Genomic DNA, 26061 nt, shown 5'->3' on the forward strand with positions numbered 1-26061 from the left:
ATGTGACTATTCATATACTCCTACTTTATTCCTTAAAATAAATTTAACGTTTCGTCTTCCTTCTTTTGGTCAAAATGTGTAATTTGTTATTAGATAGTTTGACACGTGTCTAAAACTTACTAGATGTTTGATTTCTTATCTAAGAAAGTTTACAATGGTCTGAAATGACAACAAATCGAGTCTAGACCAATTTGTCTTTTGTGTGTGTATTGTCTCAGATATTGCTGTTAAAACAAATATGGTTGCTTATTTTCGCTCAAAACTACCATAAGGGTTCTCTGACGTCAATAATTGGAAGTAATAGGCTGCAGGAAAACACCAACGTCCACCTTAAACTCTTCGGTTATTCTTTATTTTTTCTATCGAAAAGTGCAATTAAAGCGAACCCACAGAGAGAATCGCGAACTATACCTCCTCCCCCCCCATTTATTGTCTTCGCCCGAACATAAAGAGGTAGAAAGTATTACCTTTTCACCAATCAACACTTACTGGAGACCTATCTTCTAAATCGGTTTTCTTAACGACATGTCTGTTTTTGACTTAAGTCCCCAATTGCGTTTTCTGTTATACGTGGGTTTGAACACGCAACTGACTAGATAAAGCCATGAAAAATAAATAGACAACATGTTTAGCTTAGAACAAACGCAGTTTCGAGAATACAACCTTTTTTATCTCTACTAGTAGTTAGACAGGTCAAGAAAATAAACAGCAGTTATTGTATGCTGTATTTTATAGCTACAAAAATATTCAATAAAGACGATGTTATGATGTTTATCGTTCCATTTTTATAACTTAGGGTGAATCGTTAGTTTATTTTGATATTCACAAATCTTTTTAAAAACGGTTGTAGAAATTTGTAAGTCTTGGAAAGGTTTGTTTGTTTGTTTTGAGTTTCGTTCAAAGCTACTCGAGGGCTATCTGTGCTAGCCGTCTCTAATTTAGCAGTGTAAGACTAGAGGGAAGGCAGCTAGTCATCACCACCCACTGCCAACTCTTGGGCTACTCTTTTACCAACGAATAGTGGGATTGAGCGTAACATTATAACGCCCTCACGGCTGAAAGGGCGAGCATGTTTGGCGCGACGGGGATGCGAACCCGCGACCCTCAGATTACGAGTCGCACGCCTTAACACGCTTGGCCATGCCGGGCTTGTCTTGGAAAGGACAGTCCTTGAAATGTATGACTTTGCTAATCCTTTAATTTTTGTCTTGAAATAGACAGTTTTGAACTTTGTGCTAAATATTTAGATTATTTTTATTCAGTAGTCTGTGCTGGGTGTTTAATTTTCTTTGGTATTCTGTAGGGATGTGGCGGTACAGCTTCCGGTACGGTACAATTTATATATCTTCGTGAAATTTGGCAAGCTTTCAGTAAACATGATAAGTCTTTCGTACAGAAAAAAATCAGAATTTAAAATAAAATATTTTGGCTAAAAATTAATGTTCTAACATATAAAGTCAAAGTAGTTACTGCCCCGAGTGTAAAACGATTTTCATGTTATGATTAAAATATTTTCTTTTACCTAAAATGAACAAATTTCTTTTGTGTAATTTCCATAAACCCCAAAACAGATTTCTAGTCTTATTTCGATATATTTTCATATTTTATCCACTATATTCACTACCCATACTTTGTGTGAAGTTGGTCAGTTTTACCAGTCTCGTAACCACCATAAGAAATACAAATAAATCCTTTTTCTCTTTCTAAAATTACTTCAAATTATAGCAGGAAACAAAATTCGCTTATAGTAAATAACATAAAGCTCTTAACATCATACATCTGTTTCTGATTAATTGTTATTATCAAGACTGTCAAACTTTATAGCAAACCGTTGGTAAAACCTGTGTATCTAGATGCGTTTCTTATCGTGATATTATTATCTAGATACTTAGCGTATCGACTTCTGTTGTTTCGTACTAGTCTTTGTAAGGACAGTTCTTGAAATTTGTGCAAGTGTTTAGTTTTTGTTGTTACGTAGTCTTCATAAAGACAGTTGTTGAAATTTGTGCAAGTTTTTAGTTTCTTCTGTTGTTATGTCGTCTTCAGAGTTATAATTATTGGTATTTGTGCAAGTGTTTAGTTTCCTTTGTTATGTAGTCTTCAGAAGGAAAGTTGTTGAAATTTGTGTGTGTTTAGTTTATTTTGTTGTCATGTAATCTTCAGATGATCATTTGTTGAAATTTGTTCGAGTGTTTAGTTTTCTTTGTTGTTATGTAGTCTTTACAAGGGCAGTTATTAAAATTTGTACGAGTTTTTGAGACTATTGAGTAGAGTTTAGTTTTAAATAAAAGGTCGTACAATCTGAACGAATTCTAAACTTTCTTAACTATTTATAAACAGATAACTATTGTCTGACAACTATTCTTATTTCCTCAATAGTCATTTAGCTAAGAAATGAGGTTTCGAAACATCTATTTATAAATGAATTATCACACAAATATTGCCCAAAGATATTAGTTTATTTTAGTTAAACGATTCACTAACCATATGTGTATTTTTAAAAGTGTAGTTTTAAAACTGTGTAGTTTCTTAAGAAAACCGAAATAAGAACACAGCAACAACTTTTATTTGTTTGTAATTGTGTTCTATAAAAAGAAATGTTGATGAGAAAAAAAGACTGTGTAATGGAAATTACACCATAAAGTTAAATCTCTATTATTTTTTAACAGGCACAAATATTGCGTTCCTTTTTAATCATCACATTTTAAGAAAGGGGTGGTGGAATATAATTTTGAGGTATCTACGATTTGTTTTCAAAGTCGGCTGAAATCTATAGTTTTGATAGAATCGATTATTTTGAGTTTGGTTAAACCTATTATTTGATTGGTAACTAAAGCCTAGTATTTGTTACTGGTTTTAGTTATTTATTGTACGAGTTCAGAGTATTTTAACAAACTTTTCAAGGTCTGTCCGTTTCAGGTTTTTTTTGTTGAATTTCGAACAAAGCTACTTAGGGCTACCTGCCTTAGCCACCCATAATTTAAAAGTGATAGACTAGAGGAAGCCAGTTAACACCGCCAACTCTTGGGCTACTCTTTTACCAATGAGTACTGAGATTAACTCACATTATAAAACTCTCTCGGTTGAAAGGCGAGCATGTAGGGTGATAGGATTTGAACCTCCGATAAGCAGGTTGCCAGCAGAGTGTCCCTAACCACTAGGTCATTGCATACCTTCCGTTTTACGCCACAGATAATTAATTAATGAAATAAGAAAACACGTCTTGTTATATATCTAAAATTGATTATTGAAGAGTCATTGACCAATACGTGTGACAGTGAAAGAGTTAAGGACCTTATGAAACTAGGGGCCTTGGTAAGTGTATTAACTTGTTACAAGACCTGCGCTACTTAGGACTTGACTTTACCTTGATTGAGTAACATGACATCATGACATCGTAGCAGGATTATCATCACAATAACGACAGCCAGGTTCCACATTTTAGAATCGTCAAATATGCGTCTCATAATTTCTGCAGGTAGCACAACTGACTGGAAACGTGCAGATGTTTCTAGACGTGTTTAGGTTTAACTGATGATACCATAAAGGAAACTATTGAATTTCTGCCCTAGTTGGCTAACGGTGTTCAGATGGTCTCGGCCCTTCGCGAGGATCAACCGGTTTCAATAAAAAGACGGGAAATATCAGCGCTACCTGGCTTCGTTTGCAGTCACTGCAATCGATCGAAGAAACTATAAAACAATTGGTTTGGTTTGTTTTGAACTTCGCGCAAAGCTGTTGTGGTTGTTTTGAATTAAGCACAAAGCAACATAATGGGCTATCTGTGTTCTGCCCACCACGGGTATCGAAACCCGGTTTTTAGCGTTGTAAGTCCGCGAACATACCGTTGAGCCACTGGGGGGGGAGTTGAAAATTAGTCGTTTCGCTAGGTTTAATACTAGGTTTTAAATTATATATAACAGTCGTTGTTGCTTTGAATTAATCACAATGCTACACAATGGGCTATATGTGCTCTGCCTACCGCGATTATCGAAACCCGGTTTTTAGAGTTATAAGTCCCGCAGACGTACCGCTGAACTACCGGTGGGCATCGCGCAAAGCTACACGAGGGCTATCTGCGTTAGCCGTCCCTAATTTAGCAGTGTAAGACTAGAGGGAAGGCAGCTAGTTATCACTACCCACCGCCAACTCTTGGGCTACTCTTTTACCAACGAATAGTGGGATTGACCTAACTTTATAATTAGGTTCGCATCCCCGTCGCGCCAAACATGCTCGCCCTTTCAGCCGTGGGGGCGTTATAATGTGACGGTCAATCCCACTATTCGTTGGTAAAAGAGTAGCCCAAGAGTTGGCGGTGGGTGGTGATGACTAGCTGCCTTCCCTCTAGTCTTACACTGCTAAATTAGGGACGGCTAGCACAGATAGCCCTCGAGTAGCTTTGTGCGAAATTCAAAAAACAAACAAACAAACAAACAATCAATAACCAGCAGTAATCAGCCATCATGCTGATGTTCCACTTTCCTGATACCTCCATCCTCTCTATTTCCCCGATTTTTTGATGAAACATTTCGCTTTGTTCTTCGCTGACGGCACTAAGATTTTCAAATAAATGCTCAATATGTAGGTATAACAAATGAACTTTCAAGCACGTATGACAACCGAACTCTTTGAATTTATCGAGCATGTTATTGACACTATTTGGCAATTTCATTTCTTCTTATTTCCTTAAACCAATAAAGACAATCCATGTTCCTAATTTCATCTTTCCTCATTGTCCTTTCAATATGTTTATCCGAGGCCCAACAAAATTTCATTCTTCAAGTTTCGTTTCTGAAAGAGATTGGAACTGCCCACACAGATACTTAAAACAGTCACCATCCTTGTTTAAGTTCTTTACAAACTGCTTTGTGAAGCTCAGTTTTATGTGAAGTGGGCGTAACAGGACTTTTTTGTGTCAACCAAACTTTCACTTTCGATGTTTCTCGATCCTGGTAGCAGACGATTCTATGTAACCATTGATTCTTTATTTAGTACCGATTTTGTGCTCTCTTATGTCATTCATACAAAAAAGGAAACTTTGTATAACAACATTGTTGATTCATTAACATGAAAAGGACTTTTAAGTCTCCACAAAGTAGCTAACCATATTTTTATACTTGGCCTCATTAAGAAGAAGTTCGAGATTTTCGCGTGTTTCCTTCAAGTGAACTGAATAAACAATAAGAAAATATGCACATATATTATCATTATGAAAAAGAATATCTTCTAGACTACTTCTGAAGGAATCGATAAAGTATTACCACTCACTTGGTTCGGAGACTGCAGCTCCTAGTATTGGTATTAATTCAACAGTATTCTTGCAATAAACCAGTAAACCTTCTTGTGAAAAGCATGATATAAACTCTTTCTATTTCTGTACCAGTAAAATTGTGGAGAAAGTCAGTTCTTAGTCCGAAGTGTGGACTCCAAAATCTCTGAAGAATCCTTTGGAAGGCTCAAATCTCTCACCAAATTACTAAGTTAATCCTGTGTAAAAAGTCGCGGTTTATCAAACATTTCGGGTTGAAAACAATTCCTATTATCATTTCTGTTGACATCAGATTTAGAACAAGATAAAACTGCATCCGGAGTCTCTGGTGGAGCAGGTACAGGTACATCAGATCCATGAGCAACAGGTCTTATAGAAGATTAAAGTCTGGGATAATAAGTTTCCTTTTTATTTCGTTGCATCTTATATGAGCAAAAATAGCAGTCATCTCCGTAGTTTCTAGGCTCACGACATTACATTATAATTCCAAAATGCAAATACTTTTTCCTACCTTTAGTCCATTTTCTAAAGTCTTCGACACAAACGGTGCAGACTTTGTAAGGAGCCCATGATTTGTCTTGGCCCCAAGTTTTATTTCAAAATACGCGGAGTATGGTTTTCGAAAAATTCTGTAGTGTTTTGCCTTAGTTTCTTTACAAAAAACATTTACCATAAATATATGTTTGGATAATTTATACAACCTTTTTTTACCATAGCGACGAATAAGTAATACTGAAAAGAAGTAAAAATAACTTGAAAGTTCACGCACAAACAAATAATACCCAGAAATGACACGTCATGCGGCCTATTAACCGTTTATATACTAGCGGAGTGTTTCTCATGCGTTCTACAACGACCGATAAGACTTTTTTCACCTTGTGATTAGTCTGAAGAAATCTATAACCAATGGTTGTCAACATTTTAAGCATAACAAAACGTGATTTCAATGAAAATGATTCACTTATGGTAAAATATATATGACCTTTTGTGAAAAATCTGTACATGATAAATAAAATTGATATCATTTTCAGATTAATCATATAAGAATTACCATAAAACATGTAAACATTTCAAAAAAATAAAACTATAGCAAACCTGCGTAATAGATCAACAAATGTGATAACTTACTGTTATTTTTGTTAATCATTGTCAAATGTTGTTAATTTTGTTAATTATTAATATCATCAAAGAACAAGAAGCTCAGCATGGCCAGATGGCACTCGACTCGTAATCTAAGGGCTGCGGGTTCAAATCCCCGTCACACCAAACATGCTCGCCCTATCAGCCGTGTGGGTGTTATAATGTGATGGTTAGTCCCACTATTCGTTGGTAAAAGAGTAGTCCAAAGATTGGCAGTGGGTGGGAATGACTAGCTGCTTTCCCTCTAGCCTTACACTGCTAAATTAGCGGCGGCTAGCACATATAGCCCTAGTGTAGCTTTGCGCGAAATTCAAAATAAACCAAACATTCTAGATTAATATAATAGCAGCATTTTGAGCCCTTGTTCTTTGAAAGCTTCCTCACCTCTGATAAAATCAATGAGTCTAATCACATTTGCCTATTTGGTATATGTAGCTTACTAGACAGATGAAGTTGAGCATAGAGTCTTGTGTAACTACAATAAGCAGGTAACTGGAAGAGGTAGTAACACAATTAGCAGCTTATCCGTCACTGCCTTTTGACCCTGTGAATGCATTAGCAACTTACAACGTCACAAAAACAAAACATATATTGGTAGTATCTTCTGAAACATCCCTCTTATAAGAGTTACACAAAAGACTGAAACCGTAACTGATTTAGGTGCGTTATTGGGAGGGACCGTAAAGGTCAGCTTCTGTGAAACACTTTTGATCAGGTCAGATTAACACATGTATGTAAATTACACCATAACGTAGTGGTTAAGGTGAATTTGGGTGCCTACGCGAAGTCAGCTCTCTTTACCACCTCCCAAAGTTATGTGAAATCACGCTCCTGAACTAATTATTTCTTCGTTCACAGTTGGTATAGAAACCATATTTTAATTATTATAAGCCCTGAGGTTTAACACCGAGCTACCGGGGGGATTGTGCGTTTTGTTATAGAGAGATACAGAGAACAGGATTGCAAGTTTAAATTCAGAATTTTGCAAATAAGAAAATGTTATTTCAAGACGTCTTCTGTAGCCCACCCAGTATGGAAATATTAAATGGATATTTTCTTTGTACTAAACAAACAACCTAACTGTGGTCATACAAGTGCACAAAATCGAGTTATTGTAATATTACAAATGTGGATGGTATCAGAAATCTTATAACAAAAAACAACAAACAAACCGTATGCCTAATACTAATTAAACATGTGGTACTCTTCTACTTTGGTACTATCATGGTCGAAACTCCATTTGACTTCTTCCGTGGTTCAACGGTAGCTTGAGATATATAACGCAAGAGCTTCGAGTTTGATATGCGGTGGGCACAGCACAGACAGCCCATGTGTTGCAATAGCACAAAATACGACATTTTCAAAGTTCCCCAGGAAGCCTTAGAAGTGAGGCTTACTTTCCCCCACATAATGAAATAGTGTTTATAAGTGAAAATCCCGAGTGTCTGAGGAAAACGTCCACTGTGAACATACTCGTTTTATTATACGCATGTTAACAGTACATATTTACAATTGAAAACAAAACCAATGAAACCTGGAGCTGTGACGTTCTTTATTTGTATAGCAACGATGTCTTTCTATTTGCTGAAATCGCTGGTGGATTCATCCATCCAGTGTCACAATTTCAAAGTCCTAATAAGAACATCATGTTCTGACTGTTTTCCGTTGTAAGTCCAGCATTGAAAAGAAACTTAAGCTTTGAATACTCACTCAATATTAACATCTACCTTCTTAGAGCGAAAGTGAAAATCAATTTGGTAATGAGTATAGACGATTGATTATAGGCTTCTTATGTTACTTCTTATAAATATTAGAGTGCAGTATTCGATTAGTTGGGCATCTTTATTGTAAACAATTTTCTTCGGCGGTAATATCAATAATCTTCTACAAGTTTTTGCCAGTTTTGGAGATATAGATTAGTCCGAAATACACATATTAAGTTAATGATGGAAAATAATCTCTATAACAAAAGTATAATAACGAAAAATAAATTAAAAACATTGAAAGTAAATTAGTAAACATCATAACCAACCCTATTGATGAAAATTACATAAAGTAATAATACCGTAAAAATTATTATCAATACTGTTAATGAAAGTAATAATACAGTAAACATGATAACACTATTAATGAAAGTAGCAATAAAGTAATAACGTGACAAACATGATAATCAAAGCTATTAATGAAAGTAACAATAAAGTAATAATGCGATAAACATGATAATCAAAGCTATTAATGAAAATAACAATAAAGTAATAACGTGACAAACATGATAATCAACGCTATTAATGAAAGTAACAATAAAGTAATGATGCTATAAACATGATAATCAACGCTATTAATGAAAGTAACAATAAATTAATAATACAGTAAAAAATTACAATCAATACTGTTAATGAAAGAAGCAATAAAGTAATAATGCGATAAACATGACAATCAACGCTATTCATGACAGTAACAATAAAGTAATAGTACAGTAAACATTATAATCAACACTATTCATGAAGGTAGCAGTAGGAGTACAACTTTCTTCGGAACACAAAAACATAATCTGTTGGCTTCAACGCACTCGACGTTTTTATAATGACTAAAAAAAAATCAAATTTGTCTGAATCTCACGTCTGTTTCTACACGTGACGTGTCGGTACTTTTCTTACTAGAAACCCATTAATTAGTGCTGTATTCTAATGGAGCTGAGAGTTTTACTTAATCAGTAAATCCAGAAACAATCAAAAAAACTTTGACATACTCTTTAAGAGAGAGAGAGACGACAGAGTTACCAGATGACATTGAAATACCACAGATAGCGTTTGTTGAAGTGAAATGATTTGTGATTCCCCGAACATGGTTTCTGTTAATTTTTTTAAAATTTATTTTAGAAATGTTGCTTAATATCGTTATTACCAGCCACTTGGTGTCTTCCGTACCTCACGTGAAGATTCAAGTGAAATATTAGTTCAAGGTACAGAGCGATTTCCAATCTGTTAGTTAAAACTACTTCCTTGTGGTAACCATGGTAACCAAAAGTAAACATTGTGTGCCGATAATGTTAATTTCCCCCACAGTGAAAGCAAATTAACTCGTCGGCTGCGTTGTAAATTGTGTTCACTAGAACGTATTTGCTTATTTTACACTTCCTGAGCATTTGTAATTCAGACTTACAAGTTCGTTATACTTATCTTGTTGCTATTGTCTCGTAAGTTCGTGTATATATGTGGAAAATAAAATTATATTGTTTGTTATTCTCTACTTCTTATAAATTGTTTACATTTCTGGTTGATGCAAACGTTGAGTTGCACTAATCCTTACACAATTATCGTAATACAGTCTGCACTACACAGTTGTTGACAAGTAGTTTCCTATAGATGTTTGTTCATGCAAGTCTGCACTACACAGTTGTTGGCATGTTTCCTACAGACGCTTGTTGATACCAGTCTGCACTACACAGTTGTTGACAAGTAGTTTCCTATAGATGTTTGTTCATGCAAGTCTCCACTACACAGTTGTTGGCATGTTTCCTGCAGACCTTTGTTGATACCAGTCTGCACTACATAGTTGTTGACGTGTAGTTTCCTATAGATCAGTGGTTCCCAACCAGGGGTGCGAGATAACATTTGTTTTGGTCACCTTCGCCTTTATTCTTAAATAAATAATTAGTGTGATGGGTGCGAGAACATATTAAAATTTTTAGGGGTGCAGGGCATAAAAAAGGTTGGGAACCACTGCTGTAGATGATTGTTGATACTAGTCTTCACTACACAGTTGTTGATATGTAGTTTCTTACAGGCATTTGTTGATATCAGTCTGCACTACACAGTTTTGAGATGTAATTTCTTACAGACATTTGTTGATACCAGTCTGCACTACACAGTTGTTGACATGTAGTTTCTTACATACATTTGTTGATACCGGTTTGCACTATACAGTTGTTGACATGTAGTTTCCTGTAGATGTTTGTTGATACCTGTTTGAACTACCGAGTTGTTAACGTGTAGTTTGCTACATAGTGTTTATTGACACCAGTCTGCACTACACAGTTGTTGACACGTAGTTTTCTGTATGATGTTTGTTGACACCAGTCTGCACTACACAGTTGTTGACACGTAGTTTTCTATATGATGTTTATTGACACCAGTCTGCATTACACAGTTGTTGACATGTAGTTTTCTATATGATGTTTATTAACATCAGTCTGCACTACACAGTTGTTGACACGTAGTTTTCTATATGATGTTTATTGACACCAGTCTGCACTACACAGTTGTTGACACGTAGTTTTCTATATGATGTTTATTAACATCGGTCTGCACTACACAGTTGTTGACACGTAGTTTTCTATATGATGTTTATTAACATCAGTCTGCACTACACAGTTGTTGACACGTAGTTTTCTATATGATGTTTATTGACACCAGTCTGCACTACACAGTTGTTGACACGTAGTTTTCTATGTGATGTTTATTAACATCAGTCTACAGTACACATTTGTTGACACGCAGTTCCCTCTTTGTGGAAGGATCATATCGTAAGAAAAACTCAAGAATGGTAAATTGAATTAATTATTTTTATAATTACCACTTTATTTTTTTAATTTGTAGAAATATTTATCGTAATGTTCTAAAACACTTTTAACTTTTCGGAAACGAGTTCAAAATCAATGTTTAAGTGTTATTGAGCATCCTGGTTTTAATATCTGACTACCTACGAAGAAAGAAGTGTTATAAGCTATATTTTTAATGGTAGAATTTAAATTTTAGCTAGAAGGCGCATCACATTACTTCTAGAATATTCTGAAATACTAAGTGAAGAAAACCTTTTCAAATACCGAAAACAAGGATTACACTATGAAATGGGTGAGTCAGTCCAGTATGTAAGAGAAACGTATCAATTATACAGTGTTTGAAAAACATAATCAAAACCATATTAAATATCTACGTTACTAACAGCAACAATGAAACGGTTGTCATGGGAGCGCATAAAACATTTAAATACAACAATTACGTACGATGTACAGAAACATTTGTGACAAAACTCAGCTAAAATATTACACAACTCACAACTCTTGAATGCGTGGTATATATTTCTATAGTATTAGATCTGCTACTGTTAAACTGATAAGCACGTTGCTAGCGGACTTATCCTCTTGAGCCACATATAATTAGTCACTAAAAGTCCAAGGGCTTATGAATCGCGTCCTTTTGCAACAAAAACGTGCTCCAGACTTTTGGACCTTAGGTTGCCCTGTAAGAGCAGTTTGTTAGTTTGAACACAGAGCAATATAATGGACTATCTGTGCACTGTTCATGGCAGGAACTGAAGTCCGAATTTTAGAGTTGTAAGTAGTTGAACTTATCGCTGACTGCCCCCCCCCCGGGCACCTATATGGCAAGGGTCAGCGATGGGCACTATTGACTAGTTGCCTACCCCCTCTCTCTCAGCTCAAAGTGAGTAACATCTATGTGCAAATTGGCTCGTATGTGGTTTTGAGCAAACATTTTGAGAACAAACAAACGATCTTAACATCTCTTTGTTCATTTAACATAGGAATATGAACTATCAAGTTTATATTCACTTCACAACTTCACACTACTTATTATACTTAATTTTCAACTATGATAAAAATTGCCAGGTTTGTCAACAGCGTTACCTAAAATATCTTGGTTTGGATTGTTTTGAATTTTGCGCAAAACAACTCTAGGGCTATCTGCACTAGCCGTCCCTAAATTAGCAGTGTAAGACTAGAGGAAAAGCAGCTAGTCATCACCATCCACCGCCAACTCTTGGGCTACTCTTTTACCACCGAATAGTGGGATTGATCGTACCATTATAACGTCCCCACGGCTGAAAGGGCGAACATGTTTGATGTGACAGGGATTCGAACTCGCGACCCTCGGATTACGAGTCGAGTGTCTTAACCACCTGGCCATGCTGGGCCCGTGTAATTTTAGAATACCCATGGCTCCAAAGTGCGGAGTACAATTTAGTGGCAGAAGGGTGCGAACCAAGAATCCTACGACCATCTGCATGGGTAAACAAACCACTAGGCAACGTCATCTAATAATAATAGAAGGCGAATGAAAGGGCTTTAATAAGTTAATAATTTATTTTTGCAACAAATATAATACATTTTTGTACTTATATGCTTAACAACTCAAGAAAACAGAAACATAGAAAAACACCCTCGAAAAAAGTTTCAAAAATACAATACTAAACACATTTTATAGTTTATACATAAATCTGAAGGAAAAGAATATATGTTTTACTTCTGTTTTAGCGCAACGTCCTTCAGATGTTTTTGTGAACACGTGAAATGTCTGATAGTGATCGAGTCCTACGCGTATTGTATGTTTATCAATTTACTTTTCCACTTGACTCATACGCGTTTGTTTATTATTTGCTACTTATGCCTACACATCGTTGACGATATAATTTAATGTGTTGGATATATTCTAAAGACCAGAAGAAAAATATAATGTATATACTTAATTAGGTGTACATTTAGTTTAATATTTAACCAGAAGGGCACTTTACGTGACACATGAATTAAAGATCGTATCAGAGTCACCAATACACAAGAGTAACCGTCAGCTCCTTACCAAAGTTAGGGCTATTAGTCACCAGAGCAGTCACCTACACGACCGACTACTTTTAACAGAAATAACAATATTAAATGTCAGGATAATAATGTTCACAAAGTAAAGTGCCAGACATGTTTTGGTACATATTATGAATGGAACCTTGGACATTCGAATCCGCAGCCTGGCACGCTAACAATTAGCCTGCTCGCAAATTAACGTATATAAGTCACATGCAGCTCAGCATTTTGGAACAATTAAACAACTGAACCGACGAACATGCCAGTGTTTTATTCACAGTAGAACTATAAGCCCATCACATCAATCATATTGTTTCAACCTATAATGAAACGGTCAATTTATTTTATTACCTTAACATTTTTTTTTGCAATTTTGCTTTTAATTTTGAATGCGTCTTTTTTCTTTTTTCTTTGAAGCTACATAATATTTTAAAATTAATACTATTAGAATTTGTGTTATTTTACTTACGAATACTTATATCTTTCTTCAGGTTTAAATATTTAACAAGATAAAAAATTACAAAAAAGAATCTGTGACGTAGGTCTAATCCATTTTTTTATTGGTCGCATCCCCTGCTGTTGACGGTGGATTCGCCCATTGAAGCCTCATCAGAACAACTTGCGTCATAAAACCAAAGAAATACTGCTAAGCCTTTTATAAAGGTGAAGTGTGTATAACATCGAGTCCGTTTTAGTTCTCTATACATTAACCTAAATTAATATGATGAAGCATAACGAGCTTAGAACCTCACAGCAAACAGTTAGCTGTTGCTCGTATGTTATGTATTTTGTTTTACCATCAAAACTTTAAAGTATCTTAAATAAAGCTTGTTACCTATTTATATTTTATCTTGGACGAGTCTCCAATTTATTATGTGACGTATTACAATTTCAAATAGCTTGAAACTGAGTTAAATTGTAAATTAAATATATATGTTAATTAACTGTTGATATGTTTGTAATTAAGCACAAAGCTGCACAATGGGCTATGTATACTTTGCCCAACACGGTATCGAAATTCGGTTTCTAGCACTGTAAGTCCAAAGACATGCCGCTGTGCTACTGGAGGCACGTCGATATATATCAGATTTATGATATTTGCCAACAAGATTGATACACAACTTTCTTTCTTAATACAAATATATTTTAATAAACAAACAATAATATAATTTATAATAACGGTTATTACAAATAATAATTTAAATACAAAAGTTTTACAAATTTACAAACAATATTGAGTCTTCTATTCGATCCGGAACTTCACGACGAGCGAGTTTATTCTGAGTTGATACAGGTACAATTCACTTTACTGATCCCACGTGATTTTCTCACCGCTGAAGTTATATAATGTCTTTGTAAAAAATACTAACATTCGATTTAATCCACCAAAGTTAAACGATTTGTAATGTTCGAAATCTATAAACGTTCCTGACCAATATCTTAGTTTCCCGATCAATAAGCGTTAATCAGTTATAGCAGGGGTGTGCAACAGGCGGCCCGCGGGCCACAACCCGGCCCGCCAAGCCATTTAGTGTGGCCCTAGTTGTTGTAATCTAACCATGTGGCCTGAATCCAACGCAAATGGAATATTTTTAAAAGCATCGATCCTACGGGATTCCCAGGCTTCGACTCGACAAACTTCTAAAATTATCTTTGCTAGAGAGGAGCAGGCCGAATTCGATTGGTCGGCCTCCTTAGGGCATGAATAGGTGACGTGCACTAGCACTATTGTCTATGACTCAACGTCATGTCCTGAACCTCGCCTTCGCCCGCTGGCGACAATTTTCCCTAACCTCTGCTGTCCGTCATTCATTATTGGTGAAAATTTTATTACCTTTTACAGTTACTACAAGAGATTGAAGGTAAATTGATTATTATTTAGCATATTGTTGTGACTTTACTGAATTTATTAAAATTTTGCTTTCAGATGCATCTGATTCTATGTACAGTGTGACCTCGTTATTCGCGGGGTTACGTTCTTTACCCTCCCGCGAATAGCGAAAACCGCGAATATTGGACGCAGTTTTAAAACGTATATGTATGCGATTATATACTATATGAAATGCTTCCCAAACACTAATGATACTTATACTCATTGATGCAGTAATAATGTAGCAATATTGCATACTGTTATGTATTTCACTAAATTGTACCGTGCGTTACCGGGCTGTGCTTTGCCGTTTGCGTTGTTGGGGAAGCTGAGGCAGTCAGCCAATAGCAGTCCAATCTTGTTTGGTGAGGACGACAATTGATAAAAACGGCTTGATTGAGTAAATACAACTGAAATCTCCTCGAAAAGCCCTTTCAGTCTCTGTGACCTACAAAAACGCAGTTCGCGCATAACCCGCGAATATGCGGGGCCGCGAATGGCGAACCGCGAATAGGCGAGGTCACACTGTATTTTGCTATTCTCAATTAATTTAAGTACCGGAAGGCTATGATCGGGATGCCAATTTAGAAACATGTGTTTCTGTCCATAAGAGGTTCCATGTGTAAATAAATTCTATGTTTTTTCTACTTTGCTATTTTCGTGAGAATAATTTTGTTTTGATTTCAGGGCTAGTAAAATGTCAGCAGTTAAGAAACGAAAAATTGATGATGAGGGAAGGTTATTCAACAGTGAATGGTGCACAAAATATCTTGTTGTCCCACATAATCAAGGTGTTGTCTGCCTCGTCTGTCAAACTACAATTGCAGTCATGAAAGAGTACAATATTAAGCGACATTACGCAACTAAGCACTCCTCCCAGTTTGATGAAATTGTTGGTCAGGCACGAAAGGACAAAATTGAACATTTAAAACATCCATTGAAAAGCAACAAGGTGTTTTACCACTTTCAAGAAAAATTCAGAACTGGTGACAAAACTGAGTTTTAAGCTTTGTGAATGTATGGCAGAAAAGGGAAAGCCTTTCAGTGATGGAGAATTTATTAAAATTGTTTAACAATATTCACAGAATATGCATGTCCAGAGAAAAAATATTTGGTGGAGCAAACTAGCCTTTCCCGCTTTACTGTCTCACGCAGGACAAAAGATCTTTCAGAGGACATCAAAGAAACTTTGAAAGAGAGATTGAATTCGTGTGAAGCTTTCAGTCTGGCTTTGGATGAAAGCACTGATATCAATGACACATCCCAACTTGTCATTTTCATCAGAGCTGTTACTGCAGGCTTTGATGTTTTCGAAGAGTTTTAGATATGGCAAGCCTTTCCTCCACAACCACAGGACAGGATATTTGTGAACAAGTGCTTAAGGTTGTAGAAAAGTTTGAACTGAATCCTTATAAATTATGTGGTGTTACAACAGATGGTGCTCCTTCCATGACAGGTAGGACAAATGGATTCACCAAGAAATTTCTAACTGCAATTGGAGCACAAGACGTAGTTGTAAGCCATTGCATTATTCACCAAGAGAGCTTGTGCACCAAAGTTGTGGATTTTGCAGAAGTCATGAAAAATGTCGTCCAATGCGTAAATTATATTCGAACACGAGGATTAAATCATCGACAATTTAAAACTTTTTAGATGAGCTGGACAGTGAGTATTCAGATGTTTTGTACTTCTCTGCTGTACGTTGGCTTAGTAGAGCTGCTACTTTGAAGAGATTCTGGAATCTGCGAGAGGAGATTAAGTTCTTCATGGAGAGCAAACGTCAGAATGTGGACTTCTTGAGCAATGAGAACTGGCTGAATGACTTAGCATTCCTCACAGACATTACACAGCATCTGTCTGATTTAAACTTAAAACTACAAGGGAAAAGTCAACTTGTGAATAAGTTGTTTGAGCATATTTGTGCTTTTGAGAAGAAATTGGAACTTTTCCAGGTTCAGTTGAGAAGAGCCATATTGACCCATTTTACATGTCTTGCAACCAGGAAACTGGAATTTCCTAATCTGGATTGCACTAAATATGGAACCAGTGTACAAAAGCTGCGTGATGAGTTTGCAAACAGATTTCCAGATTTCAGACAAACTGAAACTAGATTGAAATTGTTCGCTCAACCTTTTGATTTGGCAGTGGAAGACAGTCCTGATGATTGCCAAATGGAACTCATTGAACTGCAGGCTGACATGGACACTAAAAGGAAATTCTCTGAAAACAGTTTGCTAGACTTTTACAAACTCTGTGTACGTGAAAAGTTTCCCAATTTGTCCCGTCATGCACAAAGAATTGCCTCCCTTTTTGGTAGCACCTACTGCTGTGAGCAATTTTTCTCCAAAATGAAGCTCATCAAAACCAAATGTAGAAGTCAGCTGACTGATGAACATTTGACCAGTCAGTTAAGAGTGGCAACCACTTCTGTCAAAGCTGATATTGACAAGCTCTGCAAGGACTCTAAATTTCAAGTGTCGCACTAAAATGATCACTCATGCAAAAATATAAAATATTATTGCTTGCATTTTGAGAATTTTTTTAAATTTATTGTGCATGTACACGAATAAGCTTGTTTTTAAGTGGCCCCGCTTGATTGATGAAGTTGGTTATATGGCCCACCGACGAAAAATGTTGCACACCCCTGAGTTATAGCTTCGAGGTTTATAGTACATCAACTGTAGCAAACCAACAACGAAGCTTTTCCTTTTTCACTATACTTTTTGAAATTTTAGCTACACAAACTTCTCTCAAAATAAAGACTGTTGTAACGTATTCCATTGTTGGTAGCATCTTTTGGATTATCTGGTAAAAATAATATTAAACCTAGTCAACACAATAATAAAGAATTATGATTCATTTCTACAGTAAAGTCTGCTGCAGGCGACGTTCACTTTGACCCAAGTTATAAGCCTAAGTTCATAAACTACGTTTTCAACATAACTAATATAGGCCTAATACACTAATAACAATAACATTTAGCAGAAATCTTCTCAACTGATAGCAAACCTGACTAACCAACTCAAGTTATTGTGTAATTTAACAGACGCACAGAATTTTATTAAATAACACTGTTGTTATTATTTGTAATTAAGCACAAAGCTGAACAATAGACTATCTGTGGTCTGCCTACCATAGGCATCGAAACCTAATTTCCAACGTTGTAAGTCCACAGAGATACTATGTGACACTGGGGATTGGATTACTTCACCAAATCATCCACACACACTATTTCCCTTCCTGCGCATACTTACTTCACTCAACTAACTCCTATATTTTCACACAATGTATTACTGCTTCGAAATGCTACCATGAATTATTAGATGCTTGATGGGTTTTTTTTTCATGGCATAGACTATTATTTTCTCGGTTATATTAATAATTTATCCTGGAATTTTATTTTGAAGTGACACAGGTAAGTCATTGTGCAAAGTTACGCTAAAGTTTTTTTCTCCTATATTAAAACCATAATTTGTTTAATTGCTTATTTGTTGATACGCAGAAATGTTACACCATGGGTTACCTGTGTTATGTTCTCGAAGAGTATCGAAACCGGGTTTTAGGCAATGTGAGCCCACAGGCTTATTTGCTGATCCAATGGGGCCATTTCAATTGCACTGCTAACTTAGGATCAGTACCAATATGGTTAGTACGGCATATAAAGTTTTATGACTAACCTGTTCTGAAATTATTATAAACTATAATAGGCCAAAGAATCACCAATATTTAGTCGCACTTAAATCTCATTAGTTTTAGTATTATAAGCCTACAAACTTACCACTGGAGGGCACCACTTTACTATTAACTGTGCAGACAAGATGCATGTATTATTATCCGTATATGTATATTCCTATAGTTTCTGAAGGGAAGAACATCCGAAATAAAACGCATAATTTTTGTTGTTACTGTATTAACGCAAAACTACACAATATGTTCTCTGCACTTTGTCGAACGAGAGGAATCAAACTCTGAATTTTAGTGTTGTACGCCTGTAAGTGACCTTGCTCTAGTTAAACGAAACAGTCTCAAATCTCATTTGGAACTAATTTATTGGGTAATGGTTGATGAAATTCGGGATTTTTTTTGGACCGTATGATATAAGTGAACATGCCAACTTTCTTAAAAACACAGGAACCAGTACCAAAGAATTGAACGAATGATAGCACTAGCAAGATCCTCACATTCCTCACTAGAAACGAGGATTGGTGGTGGAATTTTATGTTTCCCTCACTCTGTGTAACTTTCGAATACGTATTGTTGAAACCAAACCTTACAAACATCTAGAAAAACACGAGGTTTACGTAACAGAACGTCGATTATCTTACTTATGACGTGATTATCAGAAATGTATACAAGTTCTTAGCATCGTTGTCATGGTAAAGTTTACCTGTCATAATTTTCTTTTTTGTTGGCACTTATATTTGTTACTGAAACTGCAAGTTTGTTTTTAATAATAAAACAGTTGTTGTTAAATTTCGTGTAAGACTAAAAGGAAGGTAGCTAGTCATCACCACCCACCGCTAACTCTTGAGCTACTCTTTTATCAACAAACAGTGGGATTGACCGTTACATTATAACGACCCCCGGTTAAAAATGCAAGCATGTTTGATGTGACAGGGATTCAAATCCTCGACCCTCAGATTGCGAATGGAACACTCTAATCACTTGACCATGCTTCTGATTCTTTATCTACATCTTAATATAAACAACAAGTGATAACTTCTTATACATGAAGTGAGAAAAATGATTTGACCATAGTAAAGTAAAAAATGGGTGATTAAAATTATGTTTGTAGCTCTTTGTGTAACTAATTCCAATTATTAATTTTTTTCCAGCACTTGTATGAACATTTGGTCACTAACATAATAAAAGAAACATACCATTATTAAACTTTCAGATAATTACTCTGTACACATTACTTGAGCAACGAATCCAATTACAAAAACATTTAAACAATGATAAGTATTCATAAGTTCAAAACATGGAATGTTCCATATTAACAGCTGTACACAAACATTCTTATTTTGCCCTCTATACACAAGCTCGTCTCTTTCTCAACTCATCTTGTAACTGTTTCACAGTTCCACATCCATATGTTTGTAGTGTTGGTCTATACAAAAGCATATAATAAGTGTTAATAACATGTTTTGTTGGGCTATTGTTAATAATTTTGTGTCCAGTGGCAACATGTGCTGTGTCACTATAGATTATTGTACACTTTCATGGACATTTTAAAAAAGTATAGGTACTGACTTCATCAAGACTTTTCTTGATGATGATAAATCCACTTGAAATAAAAACCTATCTCAGAATGGCTGGTACAGGCATTAACACTTATTGATAAGAAGAGCACAATGTTTCGATCTTCCTAGGTCATCTTCAGGATAAGATGATCTAGGAAGATTGAAATGCTGTTCTCTCCTTATCAATAAGTGTCAATACCCATATCAGTCATTCTGAAATAGATTTTTTACCAAGACTTTGCCTCCCAGTGAATGTTGTAAAATGTTTTCTGAAGATAAGTAGTCTAAGTAAAGCTGTACAATGGACTGTGTGCTGTCTCAATTACAGGGTTAAACACATATTTTGCAAGCTTGCATTAAACCATGAGATTTCTTTGTTTTTGAATTTCAAGCAACACTACACAACGGCTATCTGCACTGGCTGTCCCTAATTTAACAGTGTAAAACTAAAGGGAAGGCAGCTAATCATCACCACACAACACCAACTCTTGGGCTACTCTTTTACCAATGAATAGTGGGACTGATCACCACATTATAACACCCCCATAGCTGAAGGGGTGAGCATGTTTAGTGAGACAGAGATTCAAACCTGTGATCCTCAGATTGCAACTCGAGCATCCTAACCACCTGGCAATACCAGCCCCATGAGAAGAGGGTGTTTATATACACACACACAAACAGGATTTGATAAATTTACATACATAAATCTAACAAGTATGATTTTTAAGTCTTAATTCAGACATAAAGTTATTTCTACTTATTAACCTCTTCATTTTACACTGGTTCAAACATAGTAGAGTATACATATAATTATAATTAAAACATGACTAAAGTCATAGTGTCAGAACATGCATTTTAATTATATTAATAATTGCTAAAACTAGAGCATGAACACTGTATAGGTTACTACTAATAATAGATTACATTACAAAAAACTCTCACTGAGGGTGTGAGACTTCTGTGAAGATTTATTATTGTCTTATGGTATTTGAACTATTGTAATAGTTTTGTCAATTGTTAGTTTGTGTTTACTTAGTATTGTGGAACATTTTGCTTCAAATGTGTAAAAAATTGTAACTTATAAAATACGTAGCAGCTTTATCAAAACCAATAGACTAATGAAACACTGTGCCAGCACCGACGATCCACGAAAAGTAGCCATATTTTCCTTTCTTATGTCAGTGTCACACTTACAAAAAAAGTAATAGTTTACAATATTTGTTTATTTTGGATACATACAAAACTATATGATGCAATTATTATTGTGAACTAAATATTATTATTTATATTTCAAAAATACTGGAAAACTGCTAAGCTTTGTTTTGATACTCTATTCCAATACTTTACAGCACTAATATCGCTAATGCTATTAACTATTGATTGAAAAGTAACGTAGTTCACTTTTATCTTGGTTTTATTTGTGGGAAAAAATGTTTTACCTTACAAATATGTTTAAGTCTCAGAATCTAAAGATTTTATGTATATGGGCCTTGACTGTTTCCGTAGTCTACACTGTTTCTTTAATCTCTTGCCAAGTGGACTGGCCAAGGCCTGAGGAGGTAAGTTGACTGGACGTGGGTAGGGTATTCGATAGTGCAAAGCTGTCATGAAAGAAAAGTTCTGTTTTCATTGAAGTAAACTTTCTTTTTCTACAAATTTATATATTATCATTTAACTTCTTAGACAGTAAGTATTTTTTTGCTTTAATATGTGCATAAAAGCTGTGAGAAATATTACAAACTGACTAATGTGATACCATATTGACAGTTTTCATTGAAACTTATAAAAACAATGTAATACAGTACCTCAAAAGATCAAAATTACATTAGCTTTTATTAACTATCTAGCAAATATCAACATGTATTTAACTTTAAGATAGTAGAAATCAACTTCATGGTGAAGATCATACTAATTTATACCAAACAGTTTGTAAAATGAATCATATAATGGTATTAAATGCCAAACAGTAATCAATACTATGTTAGTAAAACAAAACAGTTATGAAAGAGATCAAAGTATTTGTTTCAGTGAGAATATAATTTTGATAAATAATAACTAATACATAATACAACAGAATGTTGAAATTGTTTTCAGAAGCACTTTATTTCAATAAAAGTGAAAAAGATGGACCAAAGGTAAGATACCTATATGCAGTGTTCAGAACATTCAAATTTGTGACCTCACTTGAGTGCAAATGTTAAAATTCACCTCTGAAATTCCCCACTAATCCCTCATTCCTTCCACTTCCCAAGTTTCACACAAAATGTAAAACTGAGATTCTCTTCACTATTTTAGATTTATAAAATTGTTTTTAAAAAAGCACTTCTCACAAGATACTTTTTAAAGCACATTTCTTTCCTACCCATTTGCAATCTACTGTCAGCCTCCATCAATCTGGACTTGATTTCTTCTTCATTTTTCAGCTATTTAAAAAAGGGTATTTTCAGGTCATTCAAGCATTTTAAGATAAACATAAATGCTTATTTAAATTTTCTAAGAAAGGAATGCCTAATTATCTTTCAATGTTTGAAATGCCTCAATTGAAATCAAGGCACTAGAAGTTTACCTAACAAGTACAGTAACTTTTAGTTTTATACATTAAGTGATTTTTTTGAACTTATGTATTCAAGCTGTCTTTTCGTATTATTCTACAGTATTTTGTATGAGTTTTGTGTAAAATATCATACAAACTTCTGGCTAAATGTAGATAAACACTGAAAATGAGAAAGTATAATTAGTTATGGTTATTGTTTATTAAGCTAATATTCCAAAGTTCTTACTATATTTAAGTATAATTAGTAAGAGTATTAATGTAATCTAACTCAAGGAGGAAGTTAACTTTTACAGATTACTTAAGAAATGTTTGCACAAGTTCTGTAGCCAATATATGACACTGACGACATTACACAACTGATACTCAAAGCAGCTCATTAACTTTCATTAGGAAGTTATTTATAACATATTTATGATACAAGTCTCAGTCAGAAAGTTTTAACAAAGTATTTATGGTCATTAAGATCATAAATCTGAATGAAGGACTTTTAACCTGAATTTGGCTTCACAAAACAAAATCCATAAAATCTGGTGTTGATTTTTTACATTATATCCAGTAGATATAATTGTTCACTTCTTTTAGACTTGAGTATAAAGATTCCAGAACCAAGCACAACAACCAAAACTGATTTTGATACAACTTCCAAAGCGATTGTCAATGTTCACTTATTTTGATAATTACCAACTGCTGTTTTCAAGGTAGTCTTTGCAAGAAACAAGAAAAAGTGCAGAAAAAAGCAAAAAAGGTATTCACCAGAAAATGGAAAACATTGGTTTGAGGAAAGTCAAACAAGTTACTGTCGTCATAAGATGGAAGCTCTCAGCTACAGTTGTCATTCTAGCAAATTTCTAGTAAATTTTAAAAATATTTCCTGATATTACATACTCTAGATTTATTGTGAGACTGGGCCTGGTTGAGTTATAAGTTAATGGTTAAATATCAAGTTTTATATAAAAATGTAGAATGTCATTAACTAAAACATACTGTACGGTTTCATTAAGATTCAATAATCTTAGTTAAACAGCCATGTGCTTTTGTTTTCTAATTTCAGAGTATGCTTTGTTCTTCAGTTACACAGAGAAGCTACAGTACAAGTGTATAGAATGCACTAACTTATATACATTGTGAACTGTTTCGTGTACAGAAAGCTTGATAGATCAACATTCTCACTCACATTTTTATTTTTATGAAACAATTCCTTTGTTTCATTAATTATATATTTTCCTTCTAATTCAGGATGCTGCGAGTTTCCAGAAACTGCTTCCCAGTTCTTGCCAGTTCGAAGGATCCTTTTGTAAAGAGACAACACTTCTCGTCTCAGAGCTGACATCCAGATGTTTCTGTTAACAGATACTACAATCATTTAAGTTCATGATGTTAGAAAAACATGTAGTTAAAGATGTCTTTATTAATTTCTATCAATACAGTCATTTAAATGGTGACACTGAAAACCAATATTGATGAAATACATTCAATACTACTACATGCAACCAAATTAAACAATTAATTTTATTTAGAACATATCTTCTTTTTTCTTAGTAGTCATAGGTATTAATGCTTATTTAGAGAAAGATATCCATATAAAGGAGCTATGTGTCAATAAGTACAGAGCATTTTTAACGATGTTATACACAGACCAACCTTTTATGTGACAGTATGGAACTTTTAATATTTGTTACTGCACAGGTCCATTTCTTCAACAAAAATCACCTTTAATAAGGTTTATATTTGTATCAGCTCTGTATTAACTTTATTATGGTAGGTGTATCTCAGACATCAGCAGTAAAATTCTTAAGCTATGTATATACTAACTTAGATGAATCCTATTCATGCATGACAGAATTCTTATATTTTTACACCAGGTGTTTTGTTATACAAGTTACCACTAATAAACTATTAAAACGTGTACTTTATATTCCCTTATGATTGTTTGAAATCTAAGGTAAGGAAACATAGTAGTTATTTCTTTTGCTTTATGAATCAGACACCCACAGGTGAACTTATATTGTTTATATATATATATATATATATATATATAAAGTCATTTTTCACAAATATGTATAACAATAATACCTATCAACAACACTAGCATTTTTTACTCAAAGACACGATTAGTAAGACAACTAATACCTTAAACGCCTCTTTTGAGTTCAACTCCTTATATTGCGGTTTGTAACCACTTATTGAAAATGTATATTTACAGTCAATTCACCCATATTAAACATTTCAATACACAGGCATTCAGCAAATCCACTATAAGATAATTATAGCGTATGATTTAATTTTAACAATATGATTCTATTATGTTTAAGATATGCCATTTTCGAGCAAAGTGGGAACGACAACGATTATAAATTACAACTTACAACGACAGATCGAACAAAGTTCCAACTTAAATTAATGCTTTGTTAACAGTAATAGTGTATTTTGAAAGAGGTTAGACCAAGATCTGATGAAAAATTTGTAAGAATGCGCTCAGTATAACTCCAATTTGTAAGAAATAATATTATAACATAGTATTAACAATTAGTATACGTAAGCCTACTCGTACACCAGTTTTGACATAACTACCAATGTTAAGTATACGCGTCAAGTTACGTGCATACCGTTCATGACAGACAAATATATAAGTTTAGCTTACTTTCAAGTGAAAAGTTTATAGGAATATCCCAGCGAGGAATTATGTATAAAAATAGAAGAATGAAAACTATTATTATTTATAATTATATACCATTACAATACCCCTTACCACTGCACGCATACACGATTTGTGTGCCATCTGCACTTATATATTAGTTTTTCTTTAAACTTGCTAACGCTAAATAAAATGTAATGTATTATTAAAACCAAGTTAAATGCAGTTTTCCCCAATTTCATGTGTATTTGTCTATTGCAGCTCAAAACCAGAGATAAGAAATTAAAAAATATATATACTGTGTGTATGTATACATGTAGAAGAGAAGTTAACTAAATGGAGAGAATGGTGGCCTGATGGAAGAAAGCAACAGGTTGTCATAAATGGAGTTCGGTTGACAGGATTAATGTCACAAGTGGGGTATCCCAGAACTTTTAGACATTATGATTTATTAATGATATGAACAAAGGAATGGTCAATAAGTTACTCACATTTGCGAATGATATCAAGGTTCTGGGTGTTGCTAGCTGTGAAGAGTATGCTGATGTTTTACAAAAGGGTTAAGATCAAATAGTAAGTCGAAGAAATAAATGACAGATGGGTTTTATAATAAGTACGAAATAATTCTCGTGGCTTACCATAACTTGAAGTATAAGTATAATTTAGATGGGAATAACCTGAAGATTGTCATGAAAGAAAGGGATCTTGGTGTAATAGTCGATAAGTTTCAAAAGCTATCCAAGCAATGTGCTGTT

General features: G+C 34.5%; 2 protein-coding genes across 4 annotated transcripts in view; both read right to left on the bottom strand.

Annotated features, from left to right (window-relative positions):
• Positions 1-3625, bottom strand: part of LOC143254951 (uncharacterized) — a 76457-nt gene extending 72832 nt beyond the window's left edge. Inside the window, exon 1 of the mRNA XM_076509871.1 lies at positions 3368-3625. Within this exon, the coding sequence (XP_076365986.1) occupies positions 3368-3467 (100 nt within the window). The 5' untranslated portion in view covers positions 3468-3625. The remainder of the gene's footprint in view (positions 1-3367) is intronic.
• Positions 3626-21319: 17694 nt separating this feature from the next.
• Positions 21320-25465, bottom strand: LOC143254953 (LYR motif-containing protein 1-like). Of its 3 annotated transcripts, none has more exons than XM_076509876.1 (4): positions 25421-25465; positions 23846-24011; positions 22480-22540; positions 21320-21718 (listed from the first exon to the last, which is right to left on the bottom strand). In XM_076509876.1, exons 2-4 carry the CDS (start codon positions 23999-24001, stop codon positions 21570-21572), a joined length of 366 nt encoding a protein of 121 aa, XP_076365991.1. In that variant the 5' UTR covers positions 24002-24011; positions 25421-25465; the 3' UTR covers positions 21320-21569. The 3 variants fall into 3 exon arrangements, with proteins under 3 accessions (XP_076365991.1, XP_076365988.1, XP_076365989.1); XM_076509873.1 differs by having other exon boundaries at positions 25313-25459; XM_076509874.1 differs by having other exon boundaries at positions 23846-24024; positions 25313-25451.
• Positions 25466-26061: the final 596 nt, after the last annotated feature.

This window comes from Tachypleus tridentatus, chromosome 7 (assembly GCF_004210375.1).
Source record: "Tachypleus tridentatus isolate NWPU-2018 chromosome 7, ASM421037v1, whole genome shotgun sequence".
Classification (NCBI taxonomy): Eukaryota; Metazoa; Arthropoda; class Merostomata; order Xiphosura; family Limulidae; genus Tachypleus; species Tachypleus tridentatus.